Source organism: Antechinus flavipes, chromosome 5 (assembly GCF_016432865.1).
Source record: "Antechinus flavipes isolate AdamAnt ecotype Samford, QLD, Australia chromosome 5, AdamAnt_v2, whole genome shotgun sequence".
NCBI classification, from domain to species: Eukaryota; Metazoa; Chordata; class Mammalia; order Dasyuromorphia; family Dasyuridae; genus Antechinus; species Antechinus flavipes.
In genome coordinates this window covers 196,276,454-196,302,807 of record NC_067402.1, presented here as the reverse complement: position 1 = coordinate 196,302,807, position 26,354 = coordinate 196,276,454, and the positions used below count along the sequence as shown (strand labels likewise).

The window sequence follows — 26,354 nt, the reverse complement described above, 5'->3', positions numbered from 1 at the left end:
TTCCCAGATGATGGCTGTTGGAACATGTCTGGAAACAAATTTGGTGGTCTGGAGGAATATGGCTATTCTGAAGGCTCTAAGGCTTTGGTTCTTTAGTTATCTTTAATATAAACATGGGTAAATAATCTATCTGTTCTATCCTAGGGTGCACCTAAGTTAGATCAATCCCACTGTAGTTTATATTTGATGCTGGAACAAAAGGAGACAATAAAATGTCCTTCAATAGTTAACAAAAGAAAAATTTAGATGGCTAACAAGAATATTAAACAAAGATGTACATTAAAAACATCCTGAGTTGATTTAGTTTAATGAAGCTCCTTTGCCTTAATTGCCCATAATGATCCAGCAACATTGGAGGGCAACTAGACCTCTTCATGACAATTTTGTAATTAGGAATCCAGGAAGTAATGTCATTAGTCTGAGCCTTTTCTTCTTGTTAGCAAGTAGCAAGATTCAAGTCTTAAATATGGTTTCAAGACAATTTATGAAAAAACTTTCATGAAGATAAAGGTTAGGATATTGCTCTCACCACATTCTTCCCCCTTGCTTATAAGGTCCTTAAGGTCTTCTGGAGGACTTTCTACCATTTACATGACTTTAGGATTGTTACTAGCCAACCTTGACCAGTTTAAGAAGCCTAATATAGATGAAAGAAATGAGCAAAAATAAAATAATTCCCTGAAGGAATGATTGACTGGGTAAACAGAGACAGAAATCTCAGGCTTCCCTTCCCCAGCCCTTTTGAAAGAGTAGAAACTGGAGTCTAAATGATGAAGTTCATGTAATGGATGGTACTTATTTTTTTTCAGTTCATAGTAGATCTTTTAAAATGAAGAAGCTAAGTACTAGCAACACTAGAAGCATCAGAACCAGTAAAGAAAACAATACTTTCTGCAAAATCATTGATTCTGAATTGTTCTATACAACTACCCACTTCCAGCCAGGACCTCCTCCTTCCTGGGAGCCGTATGGTAGGGAGGTGGTAGGAATATAAAAAAATCTGCCTCATAGGTGGTTTCTGAGGAATTGTACCCTTTCTTCTCTAGGACATTTTAACTTACTCTTTGTGGATAGCAAGCAAGTCATTTCTCAACAACACTTCTCCAGAGAGGAGTTGCACTATGAGCAATGGCTGTTGCACTGGCAGCAACATGGAGAGGCAAATCAGTTCAACATCATACCGAACAACAAGCTTCCATCACCCTGCCTTTTGCCATGGCCCATGCCAGTGCCAAGTCTGCCACAGAGGCTCTGCTCTGTTATCCACTGTGACTAAGAACCACATCTCAGCTCTTAGTGATAGCTACCAGTTAAGACCCAAATCTCAGCTGGCCGCCCGTTGGCCTGTGTCTGTGCTTGCTGTCCCCAATCCATCATCACTGGGGTCTGCATCTATCTCATTGCCTCCCTCTTACAGGGCCAACAGTTATATATACTCTGTGTGAAGATAAGATAACTAAGCTGTTGGAGCCTGAGCTCCACCACTCACCCTATGTTGAGACAGAGCAAAGGATTGTCACGGGTCTGATCACTATTGAATCACCAGATCCATGGCAGTGGAATGGTTTTTCCTCAAGACAGACTTGATTCTGGTCTCTCTGAAGAGGGTCGCTGTGGGCCTGGGATGTCACCGCTCTCCTGGGCTGCGCAGGAATGCCACAAGTCCTGCTACTGCTAGGATTAGCAGCCTAGAACTGCTACACTCTCTTCTCTTATGCTGGAGCTACACTGCCTCTGGGGGATCCACCAGAGCTGATGAGGTTCAGAACTGCCACAAGAATGCGGCAGGTATTGCCAAAAGATTCTAGTTTATCATGCTGAGGCTTCCTATCAGTTCTCCCATCTCATCCACTGCAGGAAATTCTTTCTGCTGCTAGTTGGCCCCTACTGAGGGACCCAAATGCTCTGGATCTTGTGAATTATAAAACTGCTACAAAGACTAGGAAGTTTCAGCTCAGGATCATCCACTTCTGTTCACAGAAACACAAAAAATGGAATAGAAAGACATAAGATCTGTATTCTTCTCTATCATGTATTATACCCATCATTTGCAAGCTGTGATCATGGCTGCAGGCCTGAGTGCTAGTGTTCTAGGCCTACAGTTAGATTCCAAAAACCCATAAATGGAAGGGGGAGGAAAGAAAGATAGAGATAGAAAGAGACAGAGAGAAAGAGAGACAAAGAAAGAGACAGAGACAGAGACACAGAAAGAGAGAGGCAGAAACAGAGACAGAAAGAGGCAGAGACAAAGAGAGAACGAGAGACAGAGAGCCAGAGCCAGAGCCAGAGCCAGAGCCAGAGCCAGAGCCAGAGAGAGACAGACAGACATACAGAGAGACAGAGAAAGAGAGGAAGGGGGAAAGAGAGGGAGAGAAAGAGAGAGTGAGAGAGATCACAGTTTAGGAGTGAAAGTGGAAACTTTTTAAACTGATGTACCACTCTGCTTGTCCTCAGCAAATTAAATAGGGTACAGTGGGTACTTTCATCCATATACCCAATTCCAGAATGGTATCGGGGCTCCTTAGAGAAAATTCGGCATTTTCTCTTCAAGGGTCTCCCACAACAGCTTGCACCAAAGAGTCACAACAAAGTCCATGCAGCAAATGCCAAATTCAAAACAAAACAAATTTCAAACAGTTCCTTCAGCACAGTTGTTAGAGGATCCTAGGATTTCTGTACTCTCTCGCATTGGGGATCTCTTATGGCACCCCCTTAACTGTTTGGCTGCCTCCGCATACAGTACTGAAATCTGCTTGTTTGACTTCACAGTGTCATGAACATATGAGAAACATTCAGGTGAATGGTTCTAAATTCTGAGCCAAGCCCAGAGCAGGAGAGGAGGGACAGATAGAACCAATTCAGTCAAGGATAGTGAAGACTCTGGTCTCTCCTTCATAGTCATCATCCAGAGTACAATGTACACTCCAGTTAAAAGCCCCATGCTGCCAGAGGATCAGGCTCACATGAGATTTTCAAACAAAGGACCTTCTCTTGCAGCTACCTGGGGCTATGGGATCAGTGAACATGAACAAGTAGCAAAGGAGTTCTCTAAAGATTAACCAGAAAGTCCAACTCAGAATGAGAAGGCAGGATTATAACCATGTCCCATCACCAATTTTCAGAAGAGTTTCAGCAGCCAAGTTGGAATGAGAATTGAATTAAGCAATTAAGTAAAGTCTTCAGTGTGCCAGTGTACCAGCATTGTGTAACAGAAGCCAAGCCTAGGGGAAATGGGGCTATAGATTCCTATGGCTATTTTTGTGATCATTTTAAAAAAGACATTTAAAACCAACATTCTCCTTTAACTCACAAATACAAAACCCTAGCACCATTTTTAAAATAATCTGCCCAAAGGCAATTAAATGATGACGACCACTAGTAGAGGCATCCAGTCTCAGGGAGTGCAAAACACATCTCATTCTTCTCAATTTCAAACTCCTAAAATTCAAATTTTCCCAACTACTAAGAAAATAAACTGAGTCTTAAGGAAATTCTTTAGCAGAATTTGAATGAGGTTTAAATTGCCAAATTAGAAGGGCTGGAGACAAGATAAAGGTGGATCTAAAAGACAAATTACCCTAATTATTTTAAAAGTATGATTCTTAAAGACCCAGAGACTATTCACTTTAGTTTCTCCTTACCAAAAGGACATAGGCAATTTATTCTAATTTCTCAAAGTAACCAATATTTCTGGAGGCTTCAACAAAAAGCATGATCAATCCCAGTTCACCTTCTTCTGCACTGCCCATCCCTTACTTCAACAAGATCCTTATGTTTCTATCTTGCACCAGTTATTCTGGACTGGGCCTGATTTAGGCCACTTTGGGGGCATATATTCCATACTGAATGACATTTGATATTGGATCAAAATGAAATGCAAATAGGTCATTCAATAGTTAACAAAAGGAGATGCATGTAGCCACAGCAAAAGGCTATTAAAGGATATGCACTGAGGAAACCTCCAACTTTATTCAGCTGAGAAACCCCCCTGCCCAAGTTTCTCATGATAGCTTGACAAATATCACAAAGTTCCTGGAGCTCCTCAATGGCCTGAGTCTTTAGTCCCTGAGCCAGTCAAGTCTTTTTTTTTTTTTTTAAATCTTTTTTATTTCTCTTTTTTTTGGGGGGGGGGGAGGGGGATTGTTTTGCTTTTGTATTTTTTAAAATAGAAAATAAAAACAAAACAAAACAAAACACTGTCATGTGCTCAGCAGAATGTTAGGGAGGATTCAAAATGTAACAATGAATTTCTAGTTCAAGAAAGGATACATAATAGTAAAAGAAATTATACTCATGAGTGTCTAGCTTTTCTTTACTTCCTCATAGGTTGTTCTTTTGTTCTTTGCTATATACTTTTTTTTTAACTTCTTTTTTCCCTTTTCATCCTCCCCCTACCTCCCCAAAACAGGCTATAGTTAAGCACAGCTATACACACATTTAATACACACACACACACACACACACACACACACATAATATATACTTTTACATTCCCACCCACCTACATAACCATATACATATACTATATACATACATAGAACAACATGCATACATAACTACATATACTCAAACACACACACACAAAAGCATTTACCCATTTGTAAACATGCATCTAAAACAATATTAATATGGCTAATGTAGAATGTAAATTTCTCTCTTAATTGAATCTTCAAGCTTGACTGTGTATAAGATCAATGGCTACTAGTCATGCTTTTTTTCCTAATAAATTCAACTCTATCTCTTTACTATTTCTGCTGTCTTCTACTTTAATTCTGCTCTTTAACTTGCCTTGCTATTACTTAACCTTCCCTCTCCCAAAGATCCCTCCCTTATCTTCCCCCTGCCTTTGTATCCCCCTCCACCTTTCCTTTCCCCCTTCTTTATAAATTTTGAAGGGTACTATACTCTTCATGGTATATATATGTAATGTTGCTTATTTAATTCATTCCCAGTGTGAGTAGATTTTCAGAATTATGAGCCTTCCTCCTCCCTCTAATGACTCTATTTTTCCTCTTGTTCTCATTTGAATAAATATTTCTTTTGAGTTACCTAATTCCTGATGTCAATCTTAAACATATGGTGTATGTTTCCATGTAAAAAATACAATTTGCCCATGTTAAGTTCCTTAAAATTAATCTTGGATAGTGGCTCTCATGTTAATTTTTCTAGTGAGTTCTGGTTTTGTTGATAAAAAAATCCTAAAAATTTGCAAGATCATTAATGTCCAATTTTTCATCAAATATTATGGATAATTTGCTGGATATGATATTTTTGGCCACAGGCATAGTTCTTTTGATTGCCAGTATATGTGATTTCAGGACTTGTGGTCTTTTATTGTAGCTGTTGTTAAGTCCTCTACTATTCTAATTGAAGCTCCAATACATTTGAAATGCTTTTTTCTTGTTTCTTGCAAAATTTTCTCTTTAATCTGGAGATTTTGAAATTTGGCAATAACATTCCTTTGTGTTTTCTACATAGGATCTCTCTTAGTTGGTGAATAGTGGATTTTTTTCTATTTCTACTTTTTCCTCATAATCACTTCAGGACAATTTTGTTGGATTATTCTTTACATTATTGTGCAAAGATTCTTTTTTTTTTTTTTTGTTCACAGCTTTCAAGTAGTCTATTCTTATATTTTCTCTTCTTGATCTGTTTTCCAGATCTGTTATTTTTCTTATAAGATGCTTTACATTCTGTTCTTTTTTGTTGTTGTTCTTTATATTATTTTGTTATTTCTTGGTTTCTTATAGCTTCACTGACTTCTTCTTGCCCAATTCTAATTTTCTTTTTTCAAAGAATTACTTTTATATTTAAAATTCTATATCTCCTTTTCTAGTTGGATAACATTTAAAACATAATCTTATTTTTCTTGTTTTTTATTTTATTTTAGTTTTTCTTCAATGTCTTTCATTTGATTTTTAAAAATCCTGAGTTCTATAAATTCTCTCTGGGCAGGGAGCCATTTATTGTTTGGGGCAGAAAAAGCTTTTTTTTTTTTTTTTTTTTTTTTTAACTTCAATGAACTACTTTGAAGATGAACTCTGGTCTTCCCTATTCCCATAATAAGTTTCTATGGTTGAATTCTTCTTTTCCGGTTGATTTTTTTTTAAATGAGAAATATTACTGTAAATACCTAATCATAGGGTGGGGAGGATTGTGCCTCTGCCTTGATTTCAGCTGCCCACTCTGTGATCTGGAATCTCAAAACAAAACTTCTCCTGCAAGTGCTGGCAGTCCCTGCCTCACTGCTTCTGCACTCCTGATATGCTGGTTCCTTCTCACCCAGGGTTGGGTCTTTGCAACACAGCTGGGGGTGGCATTCCTAGTCAGCCAAAGTTCCCTCAGTCTTCTCTGGCCTCCTCTCCTCCCTTTTTTCTTTCCTCTCTCATGGGAAGGCAAACAATTTGATATAGTTGTTACCCCTGTTATGAAAGAAAACAGACTGAAAAAAAAAAAAAAAAACAAGAAAAATAAAGCTAAAAGAAGTTTAGTTCAATCTGCAGAATACATCAGGTTTTTTCCCTTGGAGGTGAATAGCATTTTTCTTAAATCTTTCAGAATAGTCCAGATCACTATATTATTGAGAATAGCCAAGTTAGTCACAATTAATCATCACATATTACTATCGATGTGAACAATGTTCTAATTCTGCTCACTTCACTTTGCATGAGTTCATATGTCTTTTAAAAAGGTTTTTATGAAAGCATATGTCTCTAATGTAGGAATCAAGTTCCCATTTATATCATAAATGAAGTTGGCAGTATTTCTTATTTTTGCCAACTGTCCCTCTAATGGAACAAAATATCTTAAATTTATTTTGTAGAATTTATTCATAAGTTTTCCCACCTTGGGATTTCCTTTATGGTTTCTTCTTTTTTTTTTCCCTAAAGAATGAATTATAGAAATTTCCTAATTCTTATTTTGCTAAACTTGGTATTTTATATTTTTTTATATTTATCCATTAAATTTATTTTGTTGGAATGTAACTAGGCAAAATTAGTTCTAATGATTTCTTACATTCTGAATTATTTTTTATATTGGCAATTTAGTCTTTTCTCTTTTTAAATTAAGTATAACTTATAGTTTATCCATTTTATTAAAAAAAACCCTTGTCATTTTCCTCATCTCCCAATTTTGTTACTTTTTTTAAAAAATAAATTATCAGTTCTGGGTTTTCAGATTTTTAAGTTACATGCCTAATTCATTCATCTGTTCTTTCTCATTTTTGTTGATGAAAGGATTTGGAGCCACACATTTTCTTCTCAGGATTTATTTGGACCTTCCCACAAGTTTTTAGTATATTATTTCATTGTTTTCATTTTATTTTATAAAATTATCCATTGTTTCTATGTTTTTTGACTTGCCAATCTTTTAGGATTACTCTCCATTTTAATTTGAATCTTTTCTTCAAAGTTCTTTTGATTATACTCATTTTCTGTGGTTAATAAAAAAAGTGTTTAATAGTTTTGCTTTTCTGCATTTGCTTATATATTTGCAAATCTATATATATGCTTTATGTCCAAGAATATAGTTAATTTTTATAAAAGTGCAATATACAATTAAAAATTTGTATTTTCCTTTCCATTCCCATTCAGTAATTGACAAAGATCCATTATATTTAACTTTTCTAAAGTACTAAATATACAATTTAATGCTTATAAATTAAGTACTTACATTATTTCAATGTCTTTTGTTGCCTGTCAGCATAATGTTTCCCTATTTATCTCTTTGAACCATATTGATTTTTTACTATTGTCTTGTCTGAGATAATTGCTATATTTTTTTTGAGTTAGCCTGAAGGATAATGGATTTTGCTCCACATCTCTAAGTTTCAAGTGTATTTTCTGCTTTTCAATGCAGTCTATTATTTTACTTCATGAGTGAATTAATACCATTCGAATTCATTGTGAATTCTGTTCCTCACTTTCTTGAAGGAACTGGTGTTTGGGGTAGAAATAATAGGACTATTGGGGAGAAGTAACCATTTTCTCCTAGAGTTTGTGATAAACAAAAAGAAATCTTGCTATAGTCTAACATGTACTCAAGGTGTAGAAATCAAAATTTGAGGAAATATGGGTAGAATTCCATGATCAACAGCTTTCACAACATATTAAATGTTCCTAGAAATACTATTATTTCTTCAGTCCCCCAATCTACTCAACTTCCAAAATCTGCTCGTCTACTCTATCTCAGCTACACACTATCTGGTCAGCTACATGACCATCTGGTCATACCCTTGATCTTGTCAACCCTAACCATAACTCTAACTTTAATTCCAATTTTAACTCTGATTCTGCTTCTGCCTCTGCCTCTTAACCCTAAAAATATTCTCTAAGTGATGTATGTTTCATTTCCATGATCATGAACTCTTAAATTCCTTTGATCATAATCTTTTATCATTGAATCTTGCCCTATGCCTTACATCTCTAACACCGTCACCATAATCTCTAATTTCTCTCTTCATCAGTACTTTCCCAGGACAATACAATTTCTTTCCAACCTTTTCTTAACCCCTTACTTTATACTATCCTCTACTCTTGAATCCCTTGTTTCCTTGTCCAACTCTAATCCTGGATCACTTTGACTATCTATCACATTCACACAAACATGCTAAAGAGGACCACTACATTATCTAATATCTATAGCAGCTTCACTGTGGTGACTTCCCTAAGTGACTTCTTATCTCCTTCACCTGAGGATTTTTCTTAATAATTCTTTGAAAACACTGATGCTACTCACAAATAATTCTTATCTCCCATTCCCCTGGGATAAGCTCTCCATCATTCCATTCTCTGAAGAAGAAGTGCCCCTTCTCCTTTCCAAGGCCAAAATGGAATATACACTTGATCCCCATGTGCTATTTTCTTAAATAGACTGCCCAACTCTAATACTCACTCTCAATCTTCAATGTTTATCTATTGGTGCTTTTCTTAGGGCTGCAAACATGACCTTGTCTCTCTAAAAACAAAACAAAAATGAATCTCTCATAACTATTGTTATGAATCTCTCTCCTCTTCTCAACTATATACCTTGGAAAAGATGTTTAATCATTAACTCCACTTACTATCCTTTTTCTTTTAAAGCCTCTGCAATCTATCTTCCAACAATATTCAACCAAAACTGAAATCTCCAAAGTCACCATCAATCTCTTCAATGTGAAATCTAATGGTCTTTTCTTAATCCTCAACCTTGTTTACCTCTCTGCAGCACAGCACAGTTTTAGTGACATTGTGGTCTCTTCTCCTACTTGTGACAAGGACATTCCTTCTCAGCCTTCTTTGGAGAAATCTTCATTTCAAACACACCAACTAACTGTAATTAGCTCAAAGGTTCTGTTTAGGGCCCTCTTCTCTTTTCTCTCTATGCTTTTTCACTGGGGGATCTCATGGATCTGACAATCATTTTTAATATGGACAATGAATTCATATCAACACAATGCATACACATTGAATAATGCACTTAAATATTTAAAGTTCATTAATATGCTGGTTGAAATAGCTAGTAAAAGTATAATAGTGGACTTCGATGTACCTCTTTAAGACTTAAACAAAAAAACTAAAGTCCTGAATATTATGAATATCCATGAAATGGGAATAGAAAGGACAAACTATATTTTTTTAAAACATGCATGGTACCTTAATGAAAAGTAGCCCTCTATCAGGGCATAAACATCTAACAAAAAATGCAGAAAAACAGGAAAATTAAACATTTTTTATTGACCACAATGAATAAAAATTATGTTCAACAAAGAGTCTTCAGAGGGTAAAAAAATAATTAAATTGTTAGATAATTTAATCCTAATGAATTTGTGGGTCAAAGTCCAAAATTTCAAAATAGACAATTTCATTTTAAAAATTATAATGATGAAAAATCATACTAAAATTTGGAGGATGTAGCCAAAACAGTCGTTAGGGAATAATTTATATTACAAAACACCATCAACAAAAGAATGAATAGTAAATGAATTAATTAAAAAAAATTTTATACTACTATACTCCACTACAACAGGGAAAAATAAAGCAAAAAAAACGAAACTAGAAACTAATAGGACATACTGAATATGGACACAAATGTATTTAATAACAATTGTCAATGCAAAAACTACTATAGCAAGTTAAAAAAACAAAAACAAAAAACTATTCACTGTGATCATATTAGATTTATACCAGGAATACAGGTTGGTTTAATATACAGAAAACAAGCACAATTGATCATGGCAATAATAAAAATCACATGATTTTATCACAGATATTAATTTTTTTGATACAACATCTTTTTCTGTTAAAACAATAAAAATCATAGGCAATTAAGAAATTACTGGTAACTTTAGAAAAAACAGTTTCAGTTGAGTTGGAGCAAAGAACTATAGTTCAATTTTTTCTACAGTAAAGAATAGGAAACAAAGGAGGTACCCATCAAATAAAGAATGGCTGAAAAAACATAGTATTCAAATGTAACGTAGTATTAAGCTGTCAACAATGATGAAAATGAAAGATTCAAAATCGAAAAGTCTTATATGAAACTAATCAAAATAAAATAACACGTGTCAAGAAAATAATCTGCACAATGACCACAACAGAGTAAAGAAAAACTGTAAAAGAGTTCTTAACTCTAATTAATGCAGTGATCAATTATGATTTCAGAGAACTGATAATGAAACATACTTTCCACTCTTGGCAGAGTCTATGGACTAGAAGTGTAACACAATAAAAGAGAGGAACATCTAAGGAGTAAAAAGGGGAATTGTATTTCTTGAGTATATTTATTTGTTGAGTATATTTGTAAAAAAATAAATAATAATACATATACATACATATGTAACAAAAAAAAGATAAAAATAAAACTTCTTAAAATATACACACAAAAAAGTTCACAGGGAAGAAAAACCATAATTTTGTTAATAACTATTAATTTTTTTTGTTACAAGACTAATAGAAATTTACAATTTTATATGCAATGCTTGGGAGTGTATGTATTCGATGAAATATTTGTTTGAGGAGAACTGTTAATAATACAAAAAAGTTTTATTTAAAAAAGTGGAAGAGGCAAGTAACAATAGAAAGATGAAGTAGGCTGAGGTTTGTTGTAAGTCTAATATTCATTTTGCATTTTAATGTTCAAATAAAAAAAAAATCAGCTGCTCACATATAAACAACTCTTTTAAGGTTAGAATTTTAATTAAAAATACATACACAAATATAAACTACCACTTCCACTTTTGCCAGTAGAGTATATTCCAATCTTGCCAAGACCCTGATGAAGTCTAGGACTTGTTCCTCTGTGGAAAGATCACATCTTCTACAATGACATCCAAGATCCATTAACTTTTTTTAGCAATTCCTTGGATTGCTATTCTTTTTCTAATAAGGCTGTTCCTATCCCCAATTAGTTGATGGAAAAAAAAAAAAAAAAAAACACTCCACATCTACTATTTACAGCTTAATCTCATCTTTTACCAAGATACATGGAAAATAGGAATTTTTTTTTTATATCCTGGATAAATTGACTAGAACTAAAGAAATTCAATTTACTACAAAGAGTGTATTCAAGAAAAAAAATGGAAGCCATTTGTCTACATAAACTATTTCAAGGAAGTCATTTAAGAATTGTTTCCACTTGTATAACAGACAATAGACAAACAAACTGGAATAAATAAGTAAGCTAGTGACAAAAGAATAAGATAGTCTTAATAAGAAATTCTATAAACTCATAATACTTAAATTTTATTTTTTATTTTAAAGAATTCCAACTTTAAATATGTAAATCAGGGAAACATGATTGGTAGGATGAGACCTAATTACACAGTGAAATAGTGCAGCATACACTTTTTCAAAAAAAAAAAAAAAATCAATACAAAACCCTTTCTGATATTTGCTCAAGGACTCTAAATTATACCTTCCATTTACATGTCACAAGAAGACTGTGAAAATTTGAAATCTTTTCCCCACTACTAAAGGCAAAAGATGAACAGCAATAACTACCCACCTTTGAAACTTTGGAATTTATTGCTTTTTCTCTCCAGCTCCGGAGAAAGGACAAATTACTTCTCTAATCATTAAGCCAAGTTAGTACTTAACTCCATAAACCCTTTTATCCCAAAGCTTTCAATATGAATGGTGATAACCATATGAAAAAAAACTTCAGGAAACCTTTTCAGGTTATAAATTGGCTCAGGAAAAAAACTAGTGCTGAGAAATATCTATACCTGTATAGTTCATCAGGTCCATAAATGTAAGACTAACCTTTGCAGTGCATCCCTGATCCTTCATGTAGCCATAAGAGGCCTATGACCTAGCAGGCCTTTTATTGAAACCCTTCCTTTGGTAGCTGATAACCTCGTTCTCAGATTTTAAGGTATTACAGGCCTCAAGACCCCATATACAAAAAGATGTTAACAGATTCTAAGTTCATTCTCTAAACTATATAATTTGGCCTTGAGGTCCTTCAGTTCTCCTTGGATCTTAACAGTCCGTTTGTTGCTCTTACGAACCTCTTTAAGTATGGAAAGATCTTGATCTGGTCGAATACTGAGAGATGCCTAAAGAATGACGAAAACAGAAAAGAAAATACAATTTTAGTATAAACCAGTCAATAGATGTCCAGGAGCTAAAACAAAGGCATATTAACCATTTTTGTAGGGGGAAAATCAAATATGGTTATGCTAAAGAAGAAAAGAAGCTCTAGCTCTGAGCAGAGAGAATATGGGCTTCTGATCTTCCCAAAAGAACAGGAATAGATCCTTTTAATGGAAACCAATAAGAAAAAAATATCATGAAAAGAAAAACATTATTGTTAAAGACCCAAAAGGCATGGATCTGCCTCCTTTATCTTTTCTACTCTTTATAATGCCTAATATAGTATGCTAGAGACAAAAGGCATTCTGTAAATATCAATCACTGGTTAAATTTGCTATGAATTTAAAGTGATTTTTGAGGAAACTTAAGTAAAAAAGTAAAGTTGACTTTGGGGAAAATCTCTTCAGCTAAGTAATAAAAGTGATTTATAAAATGAGAATAATCCTATTTATCATTTTTCTGCTATCCAAAGGGAGAAAAGGACACACAGAATGTGTCTTGTTCAGAAGGAGTTACAAAAAATAATACAAACTATAAATGGAAAAGAGATAGGGACTAGATCTATGATTGCCTTGCTATAGGAATGCTTGGATAAGTAACCTCCTGCTAACCAATGCAAGGTGGCACCTCAAATGAAACTTCTCTTAAAGAATTGCTAACAGCACTGAGAGGTTAAGTAATTTGCCCAGGATCACAAAGCCAGTATGTGTCAGAAATAAGATCTAAACTTGGGTCACTCTGGCAGGCTCTCTCTCCACCACTTCATATTGTTTCTTAATTATAAAGGACACATGTCAGATGATTTCACTCTGGCATGACTTTGTGTTTAAACTTTTCAATCTAGCTGGACTCCTAGGGAGGAGAGCTATCACATGCTGGCTTTTTTTATATCAGCCTTTGTTCTCTTTCCAGATCCGAGGGCAGCAATCACCTTATAAAGCATTTGCTCGACTTCCCTCAGTTTCCCACGCAGGGTCTTGATGTCACTCTGAAAACCTTCCACTTCTAGCCGCCGCCGATTCTGCAGGGTGTCATACTGACGCACCATCTCTTGCAAACGTTTCCCCATCTTGTTAGAACGGTCCTACATAGAGGGAATCATTACATTAGTTCTGGAAAACAGGATGTCACCTGGAGAAAGGAAGCCACACACCCTGAAAACAGCAGGTATTGTTCCTACCTTGAAGATCTTTCGCCTCATATCATCTTCTTCTCGAATTCGGGCCAGCTCCTCCTCCAGAGTAACACACTGCTCTCGATACATGCAGGATAACTTTTGTTCTTGCAACAACTTCTCTTTTAAGGACTACAAGCCAGGAAGAAAGAAGCCCATAAATGCCCAATTGCATGTAGCATGAAGAAAAATTGGGAAAAGAAAGAATTTTTAGGAATAAAACATTATTAGTTCATGAAATATAGTATGGAACTTCTTATACCTAAATTTAAAGCTCAAATTCTAGAAATTTTATATAAATAAAGTGAAATAGGCAGCATCAGTTGGTTCTAGTGGATTTCAAATCTGAGCTCATAACTTATTTTAAAGATAAAAAAACTTTAAACATCTGTATTTCATAAATGTAACATGCTCCCTCTACTGGAGTAGTATTGTTTTTCAAGAGTTTCTGTGGCCTTAAAACATTCATTAAATGGGGCCTCAGGCAATATATGTATACAGCCACCTCAGAAGTTTTTTCATTTTGATAATATCTATCAAAGTCAGAGGATTACTAGAATAAATCCTGAATTGACTCCCACACTACAATCAGACATCAAAGTAAAACTTTTTTAGAGGGTATATTGGAAGAGAACTTAGGAATTATTTTGTCTGACACTTGGATCTACTATTCTACACTGCTTCCTTTAAAAAGTACCCCAAAATGAAAATATACTGCACAGACTGCCTATGTAAAGGGCCTCATTGTATTATAGTATATGTATGTGTATGAGTGGGTGTGTCAGGTATGTCTGTATGTATATGATACATTTTTTAAAAAATCACAATTCTACTATAATATAATTTGATAATCTAAAAGTACCATGTAGATGAGAAATCTTAGAGCGAAATCTTGCTCATTCAGTCCTTCTTTCTGGATAATTCCATCACTGTTCTAGGGCAGTTGGTGAGAATACAGAGAACAGAAGCTGCTTTGCTCTGTGCTCTCCTGAACCTTTTTTAGAACAGCCTTATTCTTCTTCAAGCCTACTACAAGTTACCTTTTCACCTCTACCACTATATTCTTTACAATCATTGTTCTGTTCTCCACAAATGATCCCAATAATATTGAATATTTCATACATCCTTTCCAATTTAAACAGAACCAGACTTCTCCCTATGAACACCACAACTTTAGCAAGATTCTTCAATGAAATTCTTCCTCCTCCTCTTCCCATAGGGCCAAAAGAACAGGCTGGCATATTCCTTCTCCTCTACTACAATTCTTAATACATTTTTCCCTTTAGATTTCACATGATGTTTCATGTCAACTTCACTCTTCTACCTTTCTGACTTTTGATTATTTTTAAAAAGCAATTCAGTAAACACAAGGACTGATATTACTTAGGAGAGATTACATACTTAAAAACATTCAATGGAAAACTATTAAGCAGTTAAGTGAAAAATAAATTTAGACATGTTGTTACACTACTACAAATAATACACTGCTACAATAATATTCCAAGGGGAAATTCATAAGTAAATCAGGAGCAAGGGAGATTTTTAAGACAAATAATTTCAAGTTTATCTTGGGTACTTGGCACATAGTAAGCATTTACTACACAAATAAGAAATTGACTTGTTTTAACAATAATAGAAGAAATATTCTTTATTGAAAGAAAAAAATCTTTACGTCAAATATATATAAATTACATCCAAAATTTATTGGAAACTGACACAAAATTCATACCGCTATAGTTCATTTAACAATAAATAAGCAGGCAAAGTATATGAACAGAAAGTTTTGGGAAGAAGGGATGCATACTCTCGATATCTACATAAAAATGCTCCAAACCCCAGATAAAAGAATTCAAATTAAAAAGAATACAGATTCACCTCAAACCATCAAAATGGCAGATAAAAGAAGATGGAAATAATCAATGGGAGGGTGACTTTCTAAGACAGGCATCCTGACCCATTATTGGTGAAACTGTGAATTGATCCAATGATTCGAGAAAAGAATAAGTAACTTTGCTCACAAAATTCTAAAATTATTCGTTCTGATTAATGATCCCAACATTGTGTTTATATCCCAAAATCTCAATTGTTCCCAAATATTCAAAGCAGCACTATTTGTAGTACCAAAAAGCTATAAACAAATTATATGTTCCATCAATTGGGGGAGAGATGAACAAAGTGGAATGGATAAATCTTAAAGAATATTATTACTATGCCATAAGTAAAGATGAATACAAAGAATTCAAATAAATATAGAAAACTTATATGAATTAATACAAAATTTTTTAAAGACCTAAAATTATTTTGTAAGTTCCACAACTATTTGAATATGATTCAAGAATACTGATGATGAATGTGTTGTACCTCTTGATCAAGAGGTAATGAATGTATCAAATAATTTTGACCACTGTTTTGCAATCTTTCTACATCAGCTCTCAGTAATAGCCATACACACTCATATCAGAATAGCATTTGAGTTCTTATCATTTAAAATTAACTGATGACATAGTTTTTACATTCTATAGGAAGCTTCCTACTCAACATTTCTTATCATGCTCTCTCTTCCACTTGTCTCAGAGGAAAAAGTATTCATACTGTCACTGAGGCTAATTTTTCTATCTGTTCACTTGTTCCTATCTCCAACCTTCTTTTTGGAAGGGCAAAGATGATGAATCTATGGTGGTGATAATGCTAGAACCACTTCAAATTTTGAGGTAGGAAAAGAAGTTTAATTTTGACAAAACCTAATGAATTCATAATTCTAAAAACTATGTTTACTGATATGTAAGTATGTATATTAGTAATGTGCGGGTTGGACTAAATTTAATAAAATAAGGAAGACAAATTCTGTTCTGAAAAACATTTTTATGAAGTGTAACAGAAGTTACCAAATTTAACAATTACAATCTTATATGTTAATAGATTTAATTATTCTATTAAAAAAAGAATTACTGACTAAAATGCAGTCTAATAATGTTAAAGGTTCACATTATTTTATGTTCTCGCTCTGTGTATACATATGCATGTATGTATACACACCTGCCTATACCTGCATATTTAAATATGTTATATCTATTTCTATAGTAGCTCAGTTTAAAGAGTATTGTTCTCTAACTACTTCTCATATAGTCATGAACTCAGGATTAGCACCTTCTCTTGTTGTAACTCTGACAAGGCCCTAACAGAGCTCTACTATTATTAGGTGCTTTCTATAAGATTATATAGAACTGTAAGATTATATGAGAAGCACAAACAAAATTAATGCCCTTACCATAAAAAAAGGAGAGAATAAATGAGAAAAATCTTAGTATCAAATTTCTCTGATAAGGGTTTGGAATTCAAAATATGTATATAACTGATAATAAGATTAATAATAATAATAATAACCATTCCCCAATAGATAAATGGACAAAGATCATGAACAAACAATTCTCAAAAGAATTACAAAATAAAAATTCACAACCACATGGAAGAATGCTTCAAATCACTAATAATAAAACAAAAACAATTCAAAACAACTGTGGGGTTTCACATCATATACTGAAAATTGACAAAGATAACAAAAAATGGCAATACTCAATGTTGGAGGGATTGTAAAATGATAGATAGGTTAATACTTTGCTGGTGGAGTTGTAAAAAGGTACTACCATGGAAAGCAATTTGGAATTGTGCAAATAAAGTAACTAAGATAAGTATACCCTTTGAAATGAGGACTCCTTAAAGAGCTTGTAGTCCAAGGAACCTAGTGAAAAAAGAAAATCCTAATATCTACCAAAATATTTATAGCAGCAGTTTTTGTGAGAGTAAAGAATTGGAATCAAAGTAGATATCTATTAATTAGGAAATGACTAAACAAACTGTGTTTCAAGAATATAATGAAATATTATTGTATAGTAAGAAATGATGTATGTGATGAATACAGACAGACATGAAACAATCTACATGAATTGATACAGCACAAAATAAGCAGAGCCAAAGAAAAAATATATATCCAATAACTACAACAATATAAATAGTAAGAGCTATACACCAAAAAACCAAAAATGAATAACAAAATTACAAAGATCAAGCAGGACTAGAAAGAAGAGATATGAAAAGATGCCCCAAACCTGCTCTTTTGTGGAGATAGGAGGTCCACAGATGTTACATTGCATAAGTTTTGAGATTTTTTTCCCAATATATCAGTTAGTTGCACTGATGCCCCATCCCATTTTCCCCTTTAAAAAAATACTATTTGTTACTTGGGAAGGCATTCCAGGAGAGGGAGAAGAAAAACCAGGGATAACTATGATGATATTAAGAAAAAGACATCAATAAAAACTTAAAAACAAAAATCAAAAAACCCAGTTGTGTGGCTTCCTAGGTGCTGCCCTCATTCTGGGCGCTCCCCAAGCACTGTATGACTTGAGGCTGGATGGGCAGTGCCTAAGGCATGAAGTGGCTCCTCACCCCATGCTGGGTACTGGCCTGGCTTTGTTTTAAACTGAGATTAGGTCAGGAGGAGAGGGAGACCCATACTGAGCACAGTCTCTTTCAGAGTCTGGAGAATGGGTTACCCAGACTGCAAGCTGGACACTGGCCTGACCTGTCTGTAGCACAGGGCAGCCTGGTGCTAGGTCCTGGCCAGGCCAGTACATGAGGGCTGATGCCTTTTTTTCTCCCCTCTTCCCTGACTTTTCTCTACAAAACATGGAGGAGTTGATAATTCTTTCTTTCTCATTGATTTTATCACTATTCCTTTTTATGCATTTTAAGAGCTTTACCTGCGTAGTTGTGAGGGATCTTCCTACAATTCTGGGGTTAAATGACCTAGTGTCATATAGCTGGTTAGGCATCAGAGGTGGAACTTAAGCTTAGGCCTTCCTGACTCTATGGTCAGTGTACTATCCACTCGCTACAATGTTCCTTGAATAACCAACATTTACCCTAATACCATTTAAACAATAAGAATCAATGCTTATAAGGCTGTGGGGAATCAAGACCAATGTTGGTAATGCTGTTATTGATAAGCACTCTATTACACACATTGTTAACCCAACTCAGGCGTGCATAAAAAGTCAAAATTAAAAAGAATAAAAGGAACTCGGTCAACAAAAACAAAAACTCCGCCTGTTTACCAAAAACATCACCTCTAGCAATCTTTTTGAAAAGCAATATGGCATTATATAACCAGTATTAAAACTATTCCTACCCTTTGACTCACTGAATACTAAGACTACAGCCTAAGGAAGTTGTTAAGATGACTATCTACAAAAGTATTCCTATCAGCATTCTCCATAATGATCCCAAATTGCAAATACTGCACTGTAAGAAAAGGTAAATAATGAAGAATGCAAACAACTTTGGGAAGATTTATATGAAATGATACAAAATGTAAAAAGAGAACTCTAAACAACAATATACACACTGGATACAACTATGTAATAGTTAACAACTAATAACAAAATCCAGAAAAACACAACTTCAGTTTACTCATTGATAAAATGAGGATAGTAACAGCATCTATCATCCAGATCTTCTGCAATGATCAAATGAGAAAAAAGCTATAAAGAGCTTAGCACAGTGCCTAGCACATATATATTAAGTGCTACACAAATGTTGATAATGATGTTGATGATTATTAGAAATAGAAATGAATAAGAAAACTTTGTTCTTAGCTTAATAAACACGCTAAATTTGTTGATGGTAACTAAGTTTATATAATAAATGATTTTTTGAGAAAAGAAAAAATTTAGAAGGTAAATTTAAGACAAAACAAAATACTACTTCATACAGAGAACAACATTAATTTCATTTCTACGAGAGGACAATAGCAAAAAATCTAAACAAACTTGAAAAGGTGCAATACAATCTTTAAAATTGATGTCAAGAAGTAAAACTATGTCCTCCTCAGTTTAGCATATTTCCGAATACAAAATAAGCACTTTATAAGTGCTTTTTTTCTTGATTTCATTTATTCATTCATTCCTTCTCTCATCCCTTGGGACTGCTGTTGCCAGTTTCTATGTGTATTGTCATTGAGAGGCAGTGGATAGAGAACCAGTTTCAAAGCCAGGAAGCATTGGGTTCCAAGTCTCACCTCTTACACACACTGGCTATGTAACATAATGAAAACTTTCATTGCTCCAGGCAACTCCCTAAGCAATTTAAGTTGCAGAGAAGAGCTGACCTACATATGATTAAGGGAGTTCCTTCCCTGGGAGTTCTCCATGCCACTAAAATCAAGGTCCAGTCCTTATATCTCTTTTCTGAATTTTTTCAATTTCCCCAAACTGCATATTTTCCACAAAAGGGGATTGATTTCACTGATTGAGTGGAAAAGCAATTACCTGAATATACATATCTTGCTCCTGTTGAAGGTCTTGTACAGCTGGTAGGAGACTGCTGACTACCGGTTGTTGACACTTTTCCTCATCGTACTGTAGTACTTTCTCTTGCTCTTTTTGGTATTGGCTCAATTTCCAAAGTAAACGGTCTTTTTCAGCCACCCATTCCTTCTCTCTGTTTTGATTTTCAAATTTGAGATGCAAGAAATCCTTGGTGCTCTCGTAGAGAAACTCCTCGGTTCGTTGAAGACTAAGAAAGGTATGAATGAGGAAGTGGGTCATTTTTCCTAGATGTTTCCATTAATACATCTGATATATGACATGTGTTTTCAAACTCAACAGGAATAAGTAGGTATCTTTGTTTAAGAACAATGTCCTATCTTAGCAGTTTTTAGTTTACAAAGTTTTTTTTTGATTCCCATAATAATTCTATAAAGAAGCAGGACAAGTACCATTCTTATTTTTTAAAGAAATTGAAGTTTGAAGAGGTTTAAATGACTCAATTGCCCAAAGCCACATGGAGCTATGATGAGACCTAAGTCTGATTATTGGCCCAAGGCACTCAATTCCCACTCTACTATATTTCTATTAACAATTATGGGGCTTAAGTGCTTTGGAACATTGTATAGCAGCATCTCAATTTCCTCAACTGTGATGCCATAATATAGAAATAGAAAAATATGACAGCTCTTCCAATAGATACCAGTTTATAACAAAACAAAATGAATTTTTTTTGCTTATAACAAGGGTTAAAAAGAAAATTTTTATATAACTTGTACAAATGTGCCAAGATTAGATTAAAAAGTTCTCAGGAACATTTCAAATTAAATTATATTATTGATCACATTAAATCTGTCACTTTAAAATAAAATTTCCTATTCTTTTTTCTCCAGTCATCTACTGTTATGATCTTTCCAAAACTAAAACTGAAAGAAGAGACAAAGACATAGAGAATTAAAGAAAAAGATACAGGTATGTCTATCAAGAGATCAGTAACTGCTCTGGAACACACAGAATGATATATTTGGCTAATCTTTCTTAAGGGGTTTTCTCTTGTAAGCAAAATAAATTAGCTAATAATAAATTATTGGTGAAGGACAGCAGCTGGGCCCTTACTGTTGCTCAAAAATCACTGTACCTTACTTATCTTTCCTTCATTCCACTTTTACCTATAGCAAATAACTTAGCCCCCTATTTCATACCCAGTCTTCTAAGAAATACTCAGAACATGAGCTCTTTCCTTTTTCCTAATTGCTATTTCTCAAAAATTTTCAGCATCATTGTTCATGCTTTCTTCCTTCTCTCAGATTATAGAAGTTTCCTTGCTAATGTGAATCACGTCAATTTATCCAATTGTCCTTTACCCTTTCTAGCAAATTGTTCCAGTATCAATCCTTCTCATGCTTTACTTGAATGATCTTAATACTTTATACTAGTGGTATCAAATAAGTGTCAAATCAGCATTACTTTGTAAATATAAAGTGTAACTTTATATTCATATGGAAATTCATTCTATAAGTTGACCTAACAAGTATCTTATGATCCTTCCAAGTCTCCAAAAAGATTCTTTTTCCATCCATCCATCCAGCTCTTATGTGCTTGCAATTAGTGGGTTCTTTGTTCTAGTTTTGCTCTGATCACTCTCCATTATTTTATAAAGATTTTCCCTACTTCCTCATATTCTATGCCAATTTTAATTGCAATCTAGTACTGATAATATACTCTAAATTTGTTCAGCTGTTTCTCTTGTTGGACATTGAGACAGCTTTTACATATTTTTCCCAATTATAAATAATATTGCTATGACCATCTGAAGAAATGGTTGTTTTTTTTTAAGGGCAAACTTTCAGAGCATATTCCCAATAATGGAAATGTTAGGTTAAAGGATATGATTATTTTGATAAATTTTACTATACACTGCCATATCAACTTCCAAAAGATCCTACAGATTCAAATCTAATAAGAATTGAATGAGTGAACCTATTTCTTCACAATCCCAAAAGTACTAAATTTTATTGCTTTTGATTATTTTTCATTAACTTGATAAGTTTCACTTTATCACTTTATAGTGATACTTCAAAAATTATTTTAATTTGTATCTCTGCTCAAATTCAAGAATTAAATGCATTTTTTTTGAAAATTACCTTTTCATAGTCTTTGGCCATAACAGACTAGAAGATTACAGCCTTTATTAATTTTGAGGTTCCTTATATATCTTAGATGTCGGGGTTTTATCAGGTACATTTATCATATTCTTTCAATCTATATTTTTTTCTTATTAAGCATCTTTATTGCTGACACTGTTCTAAACTTTTCACAAACATCTCATTTGATCTTCACAACAACCTTGAGAGGTAGATTCTATTATCACCCTCATTTTACAAGTGAGAAAACTGAGAAAGCTTGCCCAGGATTATACACTTATCATCTATGGAAAAGTTAGCTTCCTAGCTTTTGCTGTTGTCATTATGTGTGATTCCTTGTAATATCATTTGGGGTTTTCTTAGCAAAGATACTATAGTTTGCCATTTCCTTTTCCAGCTCATTTTACAGATGAGAAAACTGAGGCGAACAAGGTCAAGTGACATACTAAAGATCACATGGCTACTAAGTGTCTGTGACCAGATTTAAAACCAAGAAGATGAGTCTTCCTGGTTCCAAGCCCAACATTCTATGCACTGTACCACCCAGTTGTACCCCTTTCTGAGGTAGCTATCTGGAAAGAATAAGGCTATATCTACAGATCTGAGAATTATCAGCATACCGATGGCTAAATCTAGGATGCTAATGAGATCATTAAGTGAAGTAATACAGAAGGAGAAGAGAGCGTGGAGGAACAACCACAGTTCCAGGGGAAGAAAGTGATCAACAGTGTCAAAGACTGCAGGGAAGTCAAGGTTGTGTAGACTTGGTGATTGAGAGCTCATTATAACTTTGCAGAGAGTAATTTCAATTAATAATGAGATCAGAAGCCAGACTACAGAGAATTAGAGAGTAAGAAAGTAGAAGTGATAATTTTAGATGGCCTTCTCAAGTTTGGCCATGACAGGGAAAAGAAAGATGCCATTTTGGATGGATGGGTCGAGTAAGGGCTCTGAGGATGCAGACAACATGAGCATGCTTCTAAACTGCAAGGAAGCAGCCAGTAGACAGGGAGCAATTGGAGATTCACAAGAATAGGGTTGACAGTGAGCTGAGAAGACAGGAACAGCATCACTTGTGAATACTGTTGGGCTTGCCATAGCAAGGGCCAATCTCTTCATGGAACACAAGACGTTGCTTTTTTCAGTGAAATGTGAGGGAAAGTTCTCAGCTGAAGAGGATAGGATGTTGAACAATGGGAGATTTGAGAAGGGACAAAGAGTTCTGGAAAACCTGCCGGGGTGAATGAATTGATTAAGCAAGTATAAGAGACTGTCTTGTCACAGAGAAGGCCCAATTGGAATTAAATAAAATACATTTGTAGTGGACGTGGGCAACATAGTTTCATGATTTTCTCCAGCTTTATTCAAGCAGCATATAAGTAGAAGCAAAGACAGAAGCTCATAGAAGTACTCCAAGGCTAAAGTTGGACAGGGCAAGGTCATATGAAGGAGGCAAGGGACTCAACAAAGAAGGAGAACTGAACTGGAAGTAAATCACTGGGGTGATAATCTGGAAAAGAAGTGAAGGAGAGAGGAAGTGGAGGTCACAGTGAAGGTTATTAGGCAAAGGGAGAGGTAGAATGATAAAAGATTATAGTCAGATAAAGGAATTCAGAATGCATGAACTTGGAAATAGAACACTCGTGGATGAGGGCAAGATCCAAGGTATAAACATGTCTGTGTGTAGCTAAGGTGGCATGTAGGAGGTCATAGGAAATAAGTCTCTGGACTCCCATTCTATTCCTCCTGTATTCCTCCTGTACCTCAGGCTACTGTTATCTTCCAATTTCTGCTGGAAACTGGTTTCTTCTTTTTTTTTTTTTTTAAATGAGACATTCATGAATATAACTGCCAAAAGCAGGATTGATAGCTCATGGATTTTACAAATATAGGCAGCTTTTGTTTAAGGCTGGATTAACAATGCAGACTTTCAAAGCACTTGGACATCTTTTATCAGGAGGGCTACTGAGGCAGTTAATGCTTTAACTGCAAGTGCTGAGAGATAATAATAGTTCTAAAGATTTAGGTGAACTTTCTGCTTTAAAATAAATCCTAACACTTTTATTACTAATAGTCATTTCCAATATTACCCACAAATAGTTCGTAAACATTACTATCTCCTTAAATATTTCTAAAGATCCCACTTAGATAAGCCTGCCAGCATCATCTTCAAAATTAGGTGGTTTCTGAGGTAAGAATTCAAATGAAAACTTAAAAATTTAATTTAACCTTTGGATATACAAATGCATGTTCCCATTAGTGAATAATCAAACAGCCTGACATAATTCCAAATATAAATTTGTTAGTATTCCATTGCCTCTTTTTATTTAATCTACATTACTATTTCACAGAAATAAAAACCAACATTTGTACTAGTTCATTCTTGCTTTGCAGACCTCAAACTATACTGAAATTTTCATTAAAATTTAAAATTTTTCAGAAAGGCCCATGTGCAGCTAGTTATTTTCCAAATTTATTTTGTCATTCCACAAGTTCATCAGAGCAAAAAGAAGATCTTCTTCGTGCTAATTATTTCCCATTCAGTAATTTTTTAAAGACTTTTGGGAAACTTCCATGGCAGGTATACTTTAAAAGATTATATTGTTTTCAAACAACAAAAAGAAAGGTGAAGAAAGGAGGACAAATAAAGCTTCTCATGTCTGGTCTGCTAGAAATCTTCACTGGCACAAGTAGAAGGTTCTCTTTACCTTCTAGGCAACTGATACACACAAATATTGTTTTGTTTTTAGAAGTTCTAATTGAGGGATTTGCCATAATCAAATCTGTAGTATATATTACAAAGACTCCCACAGTCACATTAAAGGAAAGCTGTCAGAGGTTGTAAAGTTCTGATAGATAACACATTACATAGACAAGTTAAGTCAACAATGAAGAAAGATTTTTACATTCCTCCAGTCAGTGCAATAGATGAACAAATAGCATTAGTTAAGACAAGCTGCTATTCCAAGGAAAATGTAATGACATAAATGAAATTCTCAATACTATTCTGGAGGAGACTTTCTATGAAACCAAAGTCTTGAATTAAATTCAGAGCCCCACAGATGAGTCTAAATAAAAAGAAATACCACAATCACTGGTAGAGTCACTAGCTCCAATTGCTGGTGAACAGAAGAAATCTAATTAACACCTTCAAATGAAAATGTGAATCCATTGGCTAATCCCAGTACAGATATGAAAACTTGATAAAGTAGTCTCAACTTGATTCCAGTTTGCATATCAGAAACATTTGGGTAATTTTTGGTACACAGCATCCTATAACTCACTCCCAGGAAGCTAATAAAATTAATGTTATATCATCCATTTTCAATGTTTATCTATCAGGAAGCTGACCAAGTTTGTTTGATAGAGATTTAAAATACTTTCTGCATTCCTGCACTCCCATGCTTTGCTTTGTTCATAATCAGTAAAAGCAGAAAGCAGTAATCCATCTTATACATGAACCATTGAAGCAGATAAAAGCATAAACATTTCAACAAACAGAAAAAAAACCTACTGAGCTGTAACCTGCTGCTCTGTGTGATGTGGCATGCAATGCACCATAAGATCTGGGAAGGACTTATCAGAATATTTTTAAAAAAATCATAGATTCCAAATTAAGAATCTCTATCAGAGAAGGCCTGAGAATTCAGTGCTCTGAACCTTAAAGATCCAGGACAGCTCCAGCCCAAGAGGTGGAGGTCAACACAGGAAATACAGAGGACCAACCCAGGGCAAGACCAAACAGAGTCTACTACCCCACCTAAAAAAAAAAAAAAAAAAGCTAGAAGGGGTAGAAACTTGGCCCTGGAACAAAGTTTCAGTATAGCAACTAAAGTTGAAGAGATAAATAAATCAAAACAAATGGCAATATAAAAAATTACTATAAATCCAGAAATCTCTCAAAGAAGGAACAAGTAATCTTTACAACTAGAAAATAATCAGTTTTTTACCCAGTAGATATGCAGCAACAAATAAAATGAGAAAAAAATGGAAAAGATAAATGACAAGAATAAATAGTTTAGAAGAAAGACTAGTAAGCCTTACCTTTGTATAGACCCTTTGAAAACTAGAGTAGACCAAATAGAAATCAGTAACTCAATCAGAAAATAAAATCTATTAGAACAGAATCAAAAGATTT

At 34.3% G+C, this 26,354-nt stretch overlaps 1 protein-coding gene and 1 pseudogene across 2 annotated transcripts in view; both read right to left on the bottom strand.

The window, feature by feature from the left end:
* Positions 1-10,139: 10,139 nt before the first annotated feature.
* The window catches only part of CCDC77 (coiled-coil domain containing 77), a 29,265-nt gene continuing 13,050 nt past the window's right edge, over positions 10,140-26,354 (bottom strand). For both annotated transcript variants that reach the window (XM_052000721.1, XM_052000722.1), the window contains exons 9-12: positions 20,076-20,322; positions 13,756-13,881; positions 13,507-13,659; positions 10,140-12,538 (exon numbers count right to left, since the gene is read on the bottom strand). In XM_052000721.1, coding sequence (XP_051856681.1) covers positions 12,392-12,538; positions 13,507-13,659; positions 13,756-13,881; positions 20,076-20,322 — 673 coding nt within the window. In that variant the 3' untranslated portion in view covers positions 10,140-12,391. The remainder of the gene's footprint in view (positions 12,539-13,506; positions 13,660-13,755; positions 13,882-20,075; positions 20,323-26,354) is intronic.
* Positions 23,090-25,705, bottom strand: LOC127564753 (vesicle-trafficking protein SEC22a-like; annotated as a pseudogene).